Consider the following 12,653-nt stretch of genomic DNA (forward strand, 5'->3'; position numbering starts at 1 on the left):
CAATTAAGTTCTTGCACGCCTCTCGTGGGCGTGACACGTGTGGGTTTTAATTGTTGAAAAGAGAAATATGATATTGTATATTTGCAATAGAAATCTATATAAATTTTAATCTAAAGTGGCTACTATAAGTTATGCTGATTTCTGTCGCGGATGGGCAGAGCAGAGTCAGAGATATCTACGCCATTCGAGTTGGGACTCGGGCACCTAACGGATGAGACTGCTGCAACTGCCGTTTCCCTGGCTACTGCTGGGGCTTTCTCGATTCCTGAGCCGTCTCTGCTGTCTCCTCCAGCATGGAGTACTATAAGGACGGCGGATTGTATTGGAAACCCGGATTGTTGAACTTGAAGCGCGCGATCTCGAACTGCAGCGTCTCGTAGTTGATGTCGGCCAGACGCTTCAGCTGGTGTGCTATCTGCTGGCCATCCTGGCTACTAAGGGCGGCGCTCAATGTTGTGGTATCTCTCTCCACCTTTGTACTGAGCAGAGGCGGCACGTCCTGTATGTTTGAGATGCATCTCGGTGCATTCTTGACTGAAAACGGAACGAACACAAGTCGGGGAATCTCTTCAGTCAAAGAAACAACGAATATATTTACCATGGTAGATGATCTGATCAGGCCGGGTCTGGGTGCGTAATCGCTTCACGGGTAGTTCGCCATTGATGAGCTTGGTTTCCACGACGGGGCCGGAATTAATGACTGCATGGACGCTGGAATTGCTAGAAGCGGGCGTACGACGGGCGGTCACAAACTCAACGGGATGCGGATCTTCCACGTGCTCAAAGGACGTGTTGTCAACCACGATTGTGCGGTAAGTACCACCCCCCGTATTTACAGCAGTTGTGGCAGCACTCGAACTCTCCATGGCGCCGCTATTGTCGGCCAGATTATCATCGATAATATCTTCCTGTTCGACGTGTTCTTCGAGCATATCATCTACGTCATCTACTTCATCGTTGATTGCCTCCTCGACGGCAGCTTGGAGCTCCTTTTGAAACGCGGCCGATGTGCGCTGTCCAATTTCCTCAATCTCATCATCGCCATCGTCCTTCTCAGACTTAAGATTCAGCAGCGTCTCGCCCGTTGTGCTGGGCACCTTGCCAAACAGATCGAGGGCTCTGTTCTCGAGCGTCGTCATCGAAATGTCCTTCTCGGTGGCCATCAGGCTGCGTCTGTACTTGCACCTTGTGGTGTTCTTCCAATCGTTCAGCCGCTGCAAAAGGCGGGAAGAGTGTTATAGGGGATACTCTAATCTACAAAATAAAACTTCGATTACCTTCCGCCACTCCTCGGCCGTCAGTGTGGGACCCGAACTGCATTTGTTTAGCCTGTCGGAAAGCTCCTTCCATTTTTTTGTCAAATAGTTAAGATCATAATCGCGCGGCACCCGTCCGGTGGCGAAAATGGAGTCGGCCTCCATCATGTCTATGTACATCTGGTACTGTTCAGAGGATGTGCGCTTCTTTCTGCGGTCCATTTTGCCCAACATTCACCGTTAATACGCGCCTTGGATATTGTTTTTCTTACGCAAATCGTAATTTTAAAAGCCGACGCCACAAAAATGCGAAGAGTGTCCACAAACAATTTTAACGCGCTTGGGGTTTTTCAGTGCAATTTCGACGGCGAAGCATAGGGTTGCACTCACAGCGACATCTGGCGGAAACTCATTGAGCCGATGTCTTGATTCAAACGATAGTTCTATTTTTTTGTTTTTAGTTTATTTAATAAAGATATATCTTTTTAAACTTAACTTAACAGGATCTATATGATTCTATAATATGTTAAAAACAATACCGATATGTAATTCCTTGTAATTCGCTTGTTCCATGGCGCTATAGCTCCGGCGGACTGTACTCAAATCCGGGATTACTGTACTTGAAACAGGCAACCTGGAACTGAAGGCTGGCGTTGTGGATGTCCGCGATTCGTTCCAGCTGATTCTTAATCTCCTGGGCGCTTGTGTCTTGCTGCAGTGAACTCTTGACTAAACCCAGGAAGAAATGAAATTATTATGTTTAAAGTGTGTAAAGTTTAAGGGGCATATGTATGAAACTCACCCTCATAAAGCTGTTCGGGGACCTGCACGCGAACCCGCTTTACGGGAAGTTGTCCATTGATGATCTTGGTGGCTGGACGTTCGGTGTACTCCTCTGGAAACTGCGCTGTCACCTGCTTAGCTTTGCGCGGGCTAATTCGGATAGATTTTGGCGGCGGCGGATCTTCGCGGTAGTCCGCATAGTTATCCACTGGTTCCTCCTGACCGATGTGCTCCTCTAAATATTCGGCGCTATCGTCGAAGACCAATGCACCGACGTCCGAAACCTCTCCAAAGATGCTCAGGGCTCTGGTCTCCAGTGGCGAGAGGGATAACTTAGCTCCCGGGGACAACATGATGCGTCTATATTTACACCGTGTCGTGTTCTTCCAATCGTTCAGGCGCTGCAAAAGGCGGGAAGAGTGTTAGTCGTGCCTTTGATACACAAAGTAAAACTCTGATTACCTTTCGCCATTCCTCGGGTTCGAGACAAGGCCCGGTTTTGGATTTGTTTAGCTGATCGCTCAATTCTTTCCATTTCATGATGTCGTCGTAGCGCGTCGCTCTGCCGTTTGTCAAAACAGGATTGGACTCCATCATGTTCAGGTAAATCTGGTACTGCTCGTAGGAGGTGCGCTTATTTCGTCTGGCCATTGAGCTGTGTACTTTTATATTTTTGTTTTTATATTTTAATTCCAAAATATAAACAAAAATTGACGCCACAGCATACGACGCGAAGATATCGATACTATCGATACTTGTCTCGCATCTTTAATGTCTTTTCTACCTCTAAGATAAATACCGAAAATCAAATTTTAGCATAATTTAAAATTTATGAAATCAAATCAATACTATTCTTTTAATTATGTATCTGAGGTAGATGCTAAAATAATGTATTTTAAATGTAAAAAAATCGCTATGATTGAATAGTAGTTTTTGGTATATTTTTAGACCCAGCCCGATGTAGAAATCATATCTAAATGCCATTTAGAGGCATGTCACAGGTCTTATCGAATAAGTAACTTATTCAAGATCAGTATCGGCTACAGATCCGTTTGATATCAAAAAAATAATTTGATAAAAAATTAACGAAATACTTTCTGAGAACTTTTCTGGCCGGTTTCGTCAGTAGGTGGCTCTGTTAATAATGACATAGCTGTGTAGTACGTCATGTAGCAAACTAGTTTCATTTTGTGGAAACTCGGACAAACAAATTTGCTTGTCTTGATGTTAAATATTGAAAATATTAAAGTTTAAGTGCATTTTAAGAACAAATTTCAGTGAAAAGGCCACCATCAAACTTCTGGCTGCCGAAAGCAATAGTCAGGAGATTGTGGAATACGGCCATTGGCCTGGAAAAGCGATGAAAAAAAAGACGCATGTGAATTTTTACCATGTATTGTGAGCGATAAAACCAGATGATAGTCTGTGTGCAAGCGAGATAGCAAGTGTCGACGGACTGCCAGAGTAGACACAAAACTTAGTGCTGGGCCCGAGCCCATTTCCGAACAAAATTATTAACTGGTGCGAGCTCTCACCTTCCGCCCTTCATCCGGAACGAGTCAGCACCTCAAAAGATAACAATTTTGATTGAACGCGCAATATGGCGGAGGTGGTAGAGGAGCTGCCCGCAGCAGCCGCCGCCTCATATGCGGACGATGTCGGTGCTTCTGTTATTGTTGAGCCTGTAACAGGATTGCCCCTCACTGTCAATGGCACGGGCAGAACCCTTCCACCGGCAGCTATGAAATTCGCCGATCTCACAGAGAGTGGCAGCGAAAGTGGCGACGGCGACGGTGAAGGCGAAGGCGATGGCAGTGCCAACGCCAACAGCAACGGAAACGGGGAGCCGGGCACCAGTGCATCGGGCAGTGGCCGGACCTCGCCACCGCCCAACTGTGCCATCTGCCTGTCGCGCTGCAAGCGAAAATGCTTCACCGACTCGTGCATGCATCAGTTTTGCTTCAAGTGCCTCTGCGAATGGAGCAAGGTGAGTTGTGCCGGTAATGGTAGGAGAGGCGAGCGGACGAAATTTGATAAACATTTGATAACAGGTGAAAGCCGAGTGTCCGCTGTGCAAGCAGCCCTTCAAGACGATCATCCACAATGTCCGCACACTGGATGACTTCGACAGCTATCCGGTTCAGAACTCATCACCGCCCATACCAGATCACCATCCAGCGCTGCGCTTTCAAATTGTACGACGTCCCAGGTTCATGCCGCTGGTGCAGAACCAGTCGTCGATGACGAACGACCTGGACGGCGCGGCGGCTGGTGATGGTTCACAGGATGGCCTGCCCACTGCTGAATCGTCGGGTGGCCGCCACTCGTACAATCGCTTCGAACCATATCGCATGGAGTTGATGAATTTCTATCGTCACGACCAGGATCCCGCCATCTCGGGCAGTTCCCTGAGCCAGCTCTGGCGGCGCTACGTCTATGATCGCAAGCTATATGCTCTGCCAGTCAGTGATAGCCTCACCGGCCACTTCCGCGAGTGGAGTCCTCGTTTCTACAGGTGAGAACCACTGTCTGTTCAGCCTCGTGACAGTGCGGCTAAACTTAGTTTATCCTTGTAGAAACAATCCTGCCCAGATGCATCGCCTGATGCCGTGGATACACCGCGACATTGTGTGCCTGCTGAGAAATGCCGCGCACAGTGTCAGCACCGTGATGCAGTTGATGCACGACATTCTGCCCTTGACGAACATACTGGGACCCACATTCCGGCGCCGATTGTCACCGTTCTTGGGCGAGCGGACCAGTCACTTCATCCACGAGCTGTTCAACTTCGCTCGCTCCCCATTCGACATGATTGGGTACGATCATGTGGTCCAGTACTCGGCCCGTGTTGCAGAGGAGGTGGAAGTGGATCTGCTAGACATGGTCGAAACGCAGTCGTCCAACGAGAGTGATTTACATTTGGAGGTGGGCGATGGGGAGACTGCGAACGCCGAGTCCTCCAACGACTGGAACGCACCCAACGATCGTCCGTCCACCAGTGTGATTGTGACCAATCCCGGTGCCACACATTCCTTCAGCGTGACAATGGACAGCGATGGCAGCGAGCTACCAGGGATCTCAGTACGGCGTGCCACCACCTCAAACGTCGGCTCCCAGACGGTGGCCATCAACTTGAGCATGCGGCGTCCGGCCAGCGAGTCGGAAGTGATCGAGATCGATGACGGCGATGCCGCTGCCAATGCCGAGGTGGCCGCGATCAACGATGGCAGCAACACAAACAGGCGCCAAGCCGGCGCCAGCATCCCGATTAGTGCCCACATTGAGCTGGAAAGCAGCAGCAACTCCAGCGAGGATGATGAGTGTGTCTTTGTGCTGGAACTGAAGCCGCCGCATTTGCGGACCCCCGAGCAGGTGACCCTCGACTCGAACAGCGACTCGGACGTTGTATTTGTGAATGAAGAGAATGAGAGTGCGTCGGCCACCCAGCGTCCGTCAGCCACAGCAGCAGCCGTAAATGATGCGGAAGAGAACGAGGCTCAAACGGCCAATCATGGCCTATACATGGGTCCCAGTACAAGCGCTGCCGCAAGCAGAGGCAAAAACTGGAAGCAGTGCTACGACTACGCACGTCGTCAGGATCTTTTACGCATCGCTGGCTCCACACGACCCAAACGCACCAGCAATCCTCCTCGTCTCATTCCCCCAGTTAGCCAAAGCAGCAGTTCGAGCAGCAGCAGCAGCAGTTTCTGCAGTAGCACTGCCACACCAATGGGTGCCCACCAGTGGAGCACGAGCAGCGACGACAGCAGTGAAAGCAGTGGCAACAGCGAAATCGTTTTGGCGGAGGCCAAAAGAAGACTCCGCAAAGCCTTTACACGCAAGCGTCCGGCTCCACAGAAGCTCAAGAGAACAACGCGAAAGCGCAGCAGGCGACAGGTGGAGCAGGCGCCGGAACAAAGTCCCCCAAAGGAGGAGGATGAGGAGGACGAGGAGGAAGAGAAGAAGCAGCCGGTGGCTGAGCCCGAGGCTGAGGCTGAAAGCAGTTCCGATGGTAGTTCAAGCGATGATGAGTCGGGAGGCGACAGTAGCCAAGCGAGTGGTATGTTGACCAAATAGTAACATTCTTTAGCTCTCATATATATTTATACTGTTAAATCTTTTGCAGAACCCAAAAAAAAGAGTAGCAGTGACGACTCGGACGATGGCAGCCCGGAATTAAATCTTCAGCTAAGCGCCTTGCGGGCCGCTTTGCGTTCGGAGGCAGTGTTGGAGGATCGAAAGCCGCTCAAGCTGGAGCTGCATATGGCGCATGAGGAGGAGCGAGAGCAGGAACAGCAGCCACAGGCGCCACAGGTGCCACAGGGGATTATGGATCAGCAGTCGGAGGAAACGCAGCCAGAGTGCAGTGCGCCGAAGCGTCGTCGCAGCTGTAGCAACAGTAATCTGTCCAGCCACAGTGCCAGCGTAGCGAGCAGCACCACAGCCAGCTCCAGCTCGGCTCTGAGCTCCTTCAACTGGCAGGCAACGAGCTATGCGAGTGACCCTCTGGTGCGGGGCAGTGGCACCACCGACGTGCACGATATAGCCCACTCACTGATTGAACTGTCCACGCTGACGCATGAAAGAAACGCCGGGGACGGGGCAGACGTGGACGTGGACGTGGACGGAGGCGTCAGTGGAGGCTTGTTCAATGATCAGTCGAGTGGAGTCGAGGAGGCGATTAGCTTTATACGCGATGCACTGCCTAACACTGCCAATAGCCTAGAGGACAATGTGCATCTGGGACTGTACTCGGACGTGGACGCAGAAGTCAGCAACGAACAGAGTCAATATCGGATGGAGTCGGGCATCGATGTGGTTGGGGCGGAACCTTTGGTGGAAGCAGATGCGGATACTGCCACAGCCACCGAAGACCAGGAGGAAGATGAAGACGATGATGATGATGAAAATGAAAATGAAGATGAGGATGAAGACGACGATGATGACGATGATGATACCAACCTACCTATGTATAAGCTAAATTTATTAAAATGTTATGAGAACGACGATGATGATCATGAGGGTAATGACAATGATAACGACAATGAGGAGGACGACGACGATGACGACGACGACGATGATGATGATGATTAGCAAGATTAGAGAGAGGAGCAGAGCAACGATGCAATGTTCGATGCTGCCTTGACGTTGGCGTCTCTAGCATAAGCTTCAACAGTTTATTACTCTAAAAACTGTTCGAAAAGTGTATTTAAAGATTATGGTCTTCTCCTATTCTGAATCCTTAAATATGTTGACCTTGTCCCCTATATATTATAATATAATATTTAATTTGTAATGTAAGCAAATAGTTTTATCCTAGGCCTAAGGTTGCCATGTTAAGTTGTAAATATTCAAACCCACCCTATACCCCTATTTTACATATATGTTTGTATACCTACCTACCTATGTATGCATAAGCAACATTTGTATAATGTTATCCCACGCTACTAATGTATCCAGTCCCCAATGGGATCCTCCATCCGATATGTGATCCCTGATCCCGAAGATTGTCCCCTACCCAACACAACAAGCCTTCCCCGCACATGTTGTACATTTTGTTTTTTAAGAGGATCTAAAAATATCTATATACATACAATAACTAAAGTTCAAAGTTTGAACCGTAGAACTAACGCCGCTCTGGCACACAGGCATCTGGCATCATATGGAGACAGTGTTAAATTGTTTTTGGATACAAGCCCCGCCCCTAATGGCGTGGCCGGATATGAAATTTAGTACTCAAAACAACAAAAGAACAAACATTAATTATAATACAAAATCCAATAATAAATGTAAAGATTTATTGTAAAACGATACTTGGTCAGTATGGCTCTCCTCCGGCAAACGCCGCTAATATTAAGCGACACGACAAAGAGTGCGTGCGAGAGAGACAGAAAATCAGTCTGAGCGTGTCGTCGGGCGCTGCGTAGTCACTGCAAATTTGATCCAGATCAATCTGGATTCAGCAATCTGATAGATATGGTCATTATCTATGATTCTGCGGTTTTAGTTTTCTTGTGGATGCAACATATTTTCGTCCTTTACTTTTTATAGTGAGATCTAACAGCAGTGCGGATACCAAATTTGGTTACTCTAGCGTTAATAGTCTCTGAGATTTGTGGATACCCCCAGATTTTCGTCCTTTGCGGGGGCGGAAGGGGGTGTGGCGAAACTTATAAACAAACTCGTCAAGTTCCGATATATCAGGAGTGTGGATACCAAATTTGGTTGCGGCTATGCTACGTGTGTGTTAGAGAGAGACAAGGCGAGAACAAAATCAAATTGTTTTCTTGATGCTGGCTATAAAAATGATACAATCCAATTCAGATTCTGCAGTCTAAAAGATATGGTCATTCTCCACGATTCTGCGTTTTTGGTTTTCTCGTATCTTTAAAACTGTGGATGCCACAGATTTTCGCCCTTTGTGGGGGCGGAAGTGGGCGGAGCGAAGTTTTGAAATATTCTTGTACCAGTGATATATCACAGAAGTCTGGATCCAAAACATCGTCGCTCTAGCTCTTATAGTCTTTGAGCACTAGCCGCTAGTAGGGACGGACAGACGGACGGACGGATGAATTTATTTTCCATTTATTCCCATTTTGACGGGTGTCGTTTCGAATTAAGTGTCGTTATAAAGGGTCAAATTACTCACATTTCTTGAGCAATGGGTTGTTTGTCCAAGGGCCTATAGTTTCTCCAGATGTTTGTAAATATTTTCTTAATAATCGGTGGCATATGTCTACCTGCATTAATGTAAACTAGTCTCCAGCCCGTCAGCGATTTTCCACAGTTTATTTCTGTCCGTATCGGATTAATAAATAATCGATGAATAATCAAATCAATTTTTTCGATGCTGTAGTGTTAAGTGATTTTTTTCGGCAGTACAGTAAAACCGGAACGTGGTATTTTGTGTGCACTGTGTACAGGGTTCACTGTTCCTGCTGTATGCTTGAAACCGCTAAGATCAGATCTACTATCAGATCAGGTACTACATATTCAAAAACAAAAAAACTCACTTGAAAGGAGACATTTACATTTTATTTGTGAATGTACTCATTTTCTTGGAGGATTATTTGACAACACTGCACCATATCTGGTATTTTCAGTGTGTACACATCTAATTAATTACTAAAGACCAAGCCGTCACCATTTTCTTGTCAAAAAAAGAAATCAAGTACTTGCAAAATTGTTTCTGGGCGAAGACTGAAGTAAACTGGTTGTGTGTTGTTTTGCGCTAGATAAATAAATAAATCTTACCCTTCTGTGATTCAGAGGCTTGTGGAACTTAAGCCGAGAAGCGCATTGGAAGCGCAGCTGCAGCTGGCATTATCAGCAGAAAATAGTAGTATTTTTTTCAATCCGGATCGAGAATCGACTCAGCAAAGTTCGGTTTAGCAAATAGCAGAATTTCGCCAGGAATATGTCTACGCGTCAAGTGATCTCGTGGCGCATCTACGTGTATGCCAATTCTTTGTACTCGCTGCCACCACGGCAGACGCGCAGCTTCCGCGAGTGGAGCCCTCAGGCGCTCAGGTAAGTGTCCGCCATGGCGACCAATGACACCCTTCTTGATCAACTTTTGCCAACAGAAACGATCCGTGTGCGATTCATCGCATCATGGACTGGGCGAACCGCGATACATCTGTGGTCGTACGCAGCAGCGAGGCGGAGATGGTGAAAGCTTACGAGGCGGTGCACGGCATGCTGTCGCATGTCAGCATGCAGAGCCCCGAGTTCCAGAACACTTTGCTTACCTTCTTTGGGCCCAAGACAAATCAGTTTATCCACGAGCTGATCAACTTTGCCCGCTCGCCGTACGACGATCCGATCGCCTACGAGTTGAACGTAAAGTATCGCGCTGTGCACGATGTGCCGGATGATGGAAATGATGTGGAAATGCCGTGCACCTCGGCGGAGGCTCTTAAAAAGGAGCAGGCGAGGGCAGTGCGGCATAGCTTTGTGGAGTTCGCCACTCGCATGAATAACGATGACTGTCTTAGCTTCGACGCGGACATGAAGCTCGAGGAAGAAGATTGCTACGCCATAGACGAGTTGGTCGTCAGCAGGGCTCAGAGAAGCAGTCCCGCGCTAATAGGCCTTTCGGAAGCGGTGGCTGCTGGATATGCTCAGATGCCCGAACCGCAACAGCTGTCGCCAATACAAGAGCAGCCACAGCAGCAACAGCAGCAGCAGCATTCGGACCCTGCTTTGCAGGAGGCCCTAGCAAGGAGCGTGTTGGATGTGGGTGGCAATCGTCAGCGGATGCGGTTGCAGCGCTGGCTTCCGGCATCGCAGCCCTCGGGAACGCTCCCGAACTGGATGGCAGTTCGGGCTGAGCTGGAAGCTCGAAGGACTTTGGCTAATTCTGCTTCTTCTACGGGTTCTATTAGACGCACGCGCAGAAACGCCGTTGACCACGAGGCAGCTTGGGCCAATATTGCAGTGCCTAGGTTCAGTCGGGACTAACCCGATCTTTGGTTATAATTACATTTCATTATCTCGTTTGCTTCGCAATAGCCCACATACTATATCACACAACGAACTCTACGAATTCCAAATTATTAATACGCACAAAGGGCTCTAGGACCCTTCATCAAAAATTGATAACGCCCATCCGAATGGCAACTGTAACCATGACGGTATTGGATAACTGAAAACGGATTGGCCATCAATAAAAGGGCGAACCGTAGAAAACGGTGTACCAAATATGCCTCCAACGCATATTTTGTGCTTCGCAACACGGCACGGTCCTTTGTCTTAATTTTTCGAGAATAAAAAGGTAGCTCCTGCCACACCACGCCCCCGCTCCACCTCTATCCCATGTCACACGGCGTCGAGTCCGGGCCCCGGCTGGTTGGCAGCGCATGAAAAATTGAATTACACGCACTTTTGCGCATAAACGAGAGAAGAAATAAAAAAAAAATTTGAACAAAACAAAAAAAATTAAGAACCGATTACCATCGATGTACAAATACCCTTTCAGTTTCGGCGAACACTTAGCTTAATTCAATCTCAATGAAATCTGCAGGTAATCCCCTGCAGGACATTTTGTACAAAATCAAAATCAGAAATAATTGTAGTTAGACAAACGATTATCTAGAACAGTAGAAACATGAGGGGATTACCTACAGAACACAGTGTACTTACATTTGAAATTTTAAAAATTAAAATCAGACATGGTAAACGAAGACTGATGCTTAAAAAAGAGCCAAGAACAAGTACAAATTATTGTAATTTGACAAACTATTGTAAAGAAGTATGAAAATTAAAGCCAAACCAACAACAAACCAAAGAACTACATTTGTTTGGATTATAATAATCTGCAATCATCAGAATCCTTGTTGAAAAGTATGATTTCTGATCACATTAATCAAATTTGTAGATTCCAGCAAAGAACAGATTGAGCTCGGAAGATCATGCTAGATACTGTTCCAGTCATACGATACGTACCTTTTAGGATTAGCACTGCTGCCTCCTGTGCGGGACAAGCTGCTGGGAGAACTTACCATACCCTCTGTGTGGAGTGTTAACTGATGGCAGCAAAATGTTGAGTGAAAAATGCGGCCGATTTAGGGTTTGGTGAGGTCGGACCGTGCAGCAGGGAGGGGCAGGTGGCACAGCTGCTTGTGGTACCAAATTTACGGCCAGCAAATTGAGTTAAATATTCCTTTTTTTCATTTTTTCTCTTTGGTTTCTGCTCCTTTTGGCAGAAGGTATAATATAATTGTCCTGCCGTACACGGTAATTCAATGCATATTTGATTTTATGATTTCGACGGTACAAAGGAGCATTAATGCATATCGAATGAAGCTAAGAACGTTGAGCGTTCGACATTTCGTGGCTCTGGAAATCAGGATTAGAATTCAGGAGCTGGAGCACGGCCGAAGGAAACTTCAGACATTAATGGAGATCCCGCACTGCAGAAGGACGATACATAGATGAGAGAGACTCCATCATCGCTCACTCTATAAGCTGTGGGGAGTTTCCGGCCTTGGCTTTCGACTTATCCCTTCTCTGAAAAGTTATCCTTTAGTCTAAATGTCATTAGGGTTTCGTCGGCTGCATTTGCTTTGCTCGGCTGACAAACTAATTTGCGTAATGTTGACGAAAAACTTTTTATTTGACTTGCCGACTTGACTCGGCTTGCCTTATCCAATCCCAATCCCAATGCCAGTCCCCTTTCTGATACCAAGCGCAGTTCTACATCTCCATTGCTCCTCCATTTTCTGAGCCACTTGACTGACACCCGGCTAACGGATTCGTAAGTTGCAGCCCAAGAAATATAAGCGAAACGTTTCAAAACTTTTTCCTTCCGTTTGCATTGCATTTTAAGATGTTGCGTCAGAAGGAGGTGTGGCCAAGGGGGCGTGCGAGGTAATTGCCAAGTTGTGGCAAGATGGTCAGAGGATGGAGAGGAGGAGAAAGGGATCCCACCAAAAAGTAGTTTCCTTGCCACAATTTAAGTTTGAGTTGAAAATTACGCCGCGCCGCTGACTTGAATTAAACGTTTCAGATATCAAGTATACGCACCGTTGCCTTCGCCGGCGCCCATCATACTTGGCCTTTATGCGATTTTCATGAAAATGATTCGCGGTCCGCCTAAAATATTCATATATT

General features: G+C 47.3%; 4 protein-coding genes across 4 annotated transcripts; 2 read left to right on the forward strand and 2 right to left on the reverse strand.

The window, feature by feature from the left end:
- Positions 1–301: 301 nt before the first annotated feature.
- Positions 302–1,564, reverse strand: LOC6590070. The gene is made up of 3 exons (XM_026986095.1): positions 1,278–1,564; positions 599–1,214; positions 302–534 (listed from the first exon to the last, which is right to left on the reverse strand). Exons 1-3 carry the CDS (start codon positions 1,488–1,490, stop codon positions 302–304), a joined length of 1,062 nt encoding a protein of 353 aa, XP_026841896.1. The 5' UTR covers positions 1,491–1,564.
- Positions 1,565–1,743: 179 nt separating this feature from the next.
- On the reverse strand, positions 1,744–2,730 carry LOC6590071. Its single transcript, XM_026986071.1, has 3 exons — positions 2,502–2,730; positions 2,059–2,440; positions 1,744–1,985 (listed from the first exon to the last, which is right to left on the reverse strand). Exons 1-3 carry the CDS (start codon positions 2,688–2,690, stop codon positions 1,834–1,836), a joined length of 723 nt encoding a protein of 240 aa, XP_026841872.1. The 5' UTR covers positions 2,691–2,730; the 3' UTR covers positions 1,744–1,833.
- A 552-nt stretch (positions 2,731–3,282) lies between these two features.
- On the forward strand, positions 3,283–7,847 carry LOC6590072 (E3 ubiquitin-protein ligase Topors). The gene is made up of 4 exons (XM_026984807.1): positions 3,283–4,026; positions 4,091–4,554; positions 4,616–6,099; positions 6,166–7,847. The coding sequence occupies exons 1-4, from the start codon at positions 3,640–3,642 to the stop codon at positions 7,131–7,133; spliced, it is 3,303 nt and encodes a 1,100-aa protein (XP_026840608.1). The 5' UTR covers positions 3,283–3,639; the 3' UTR covers positions 7,134–7,847.
- A 1,453-nt stretch (positions 7,848–9,300) lies between these two features.
- On the forward strand, positions 9,301–11,020 carry LOC6590073. The gene is made up of 2 exons (XM_002016249.2): positions 9,301–9,569; positions 9,626–11,020. The coding sequence occupies exons 1-2, from the start codon at positions 9,457–9,459 to the stop codon at positions 10,500–10,502; spliced, it is 990 nt and encodes a 329-aa protein (XP_002016285.1). The 5' UTR covers positions 9,301–9,456; the 3' UTR covers positions 10,503–11,020.
- The last annotated feature ends 1,633 nt before the right edge of the window (positions 11,021–12,653 follow it).

The sequence above is a fragment of the Drosophila persimilis genome, unplaced genomic scaffold, assembly GCF_003286085.1.
Source record: "Drosophila persimilis strain 14011-0111.01,24,50 unplaced genomic scaffold, DperRS2 tig00000002-arrow-pilon, whole genome shotgun sequence".
Classification (NCBI taxonomy): Eukaryota; Metazoa; Arthropoda; class Insecta; order Diptera; family Drosophilidae; genus Drosophila; species Drosophila persimilis.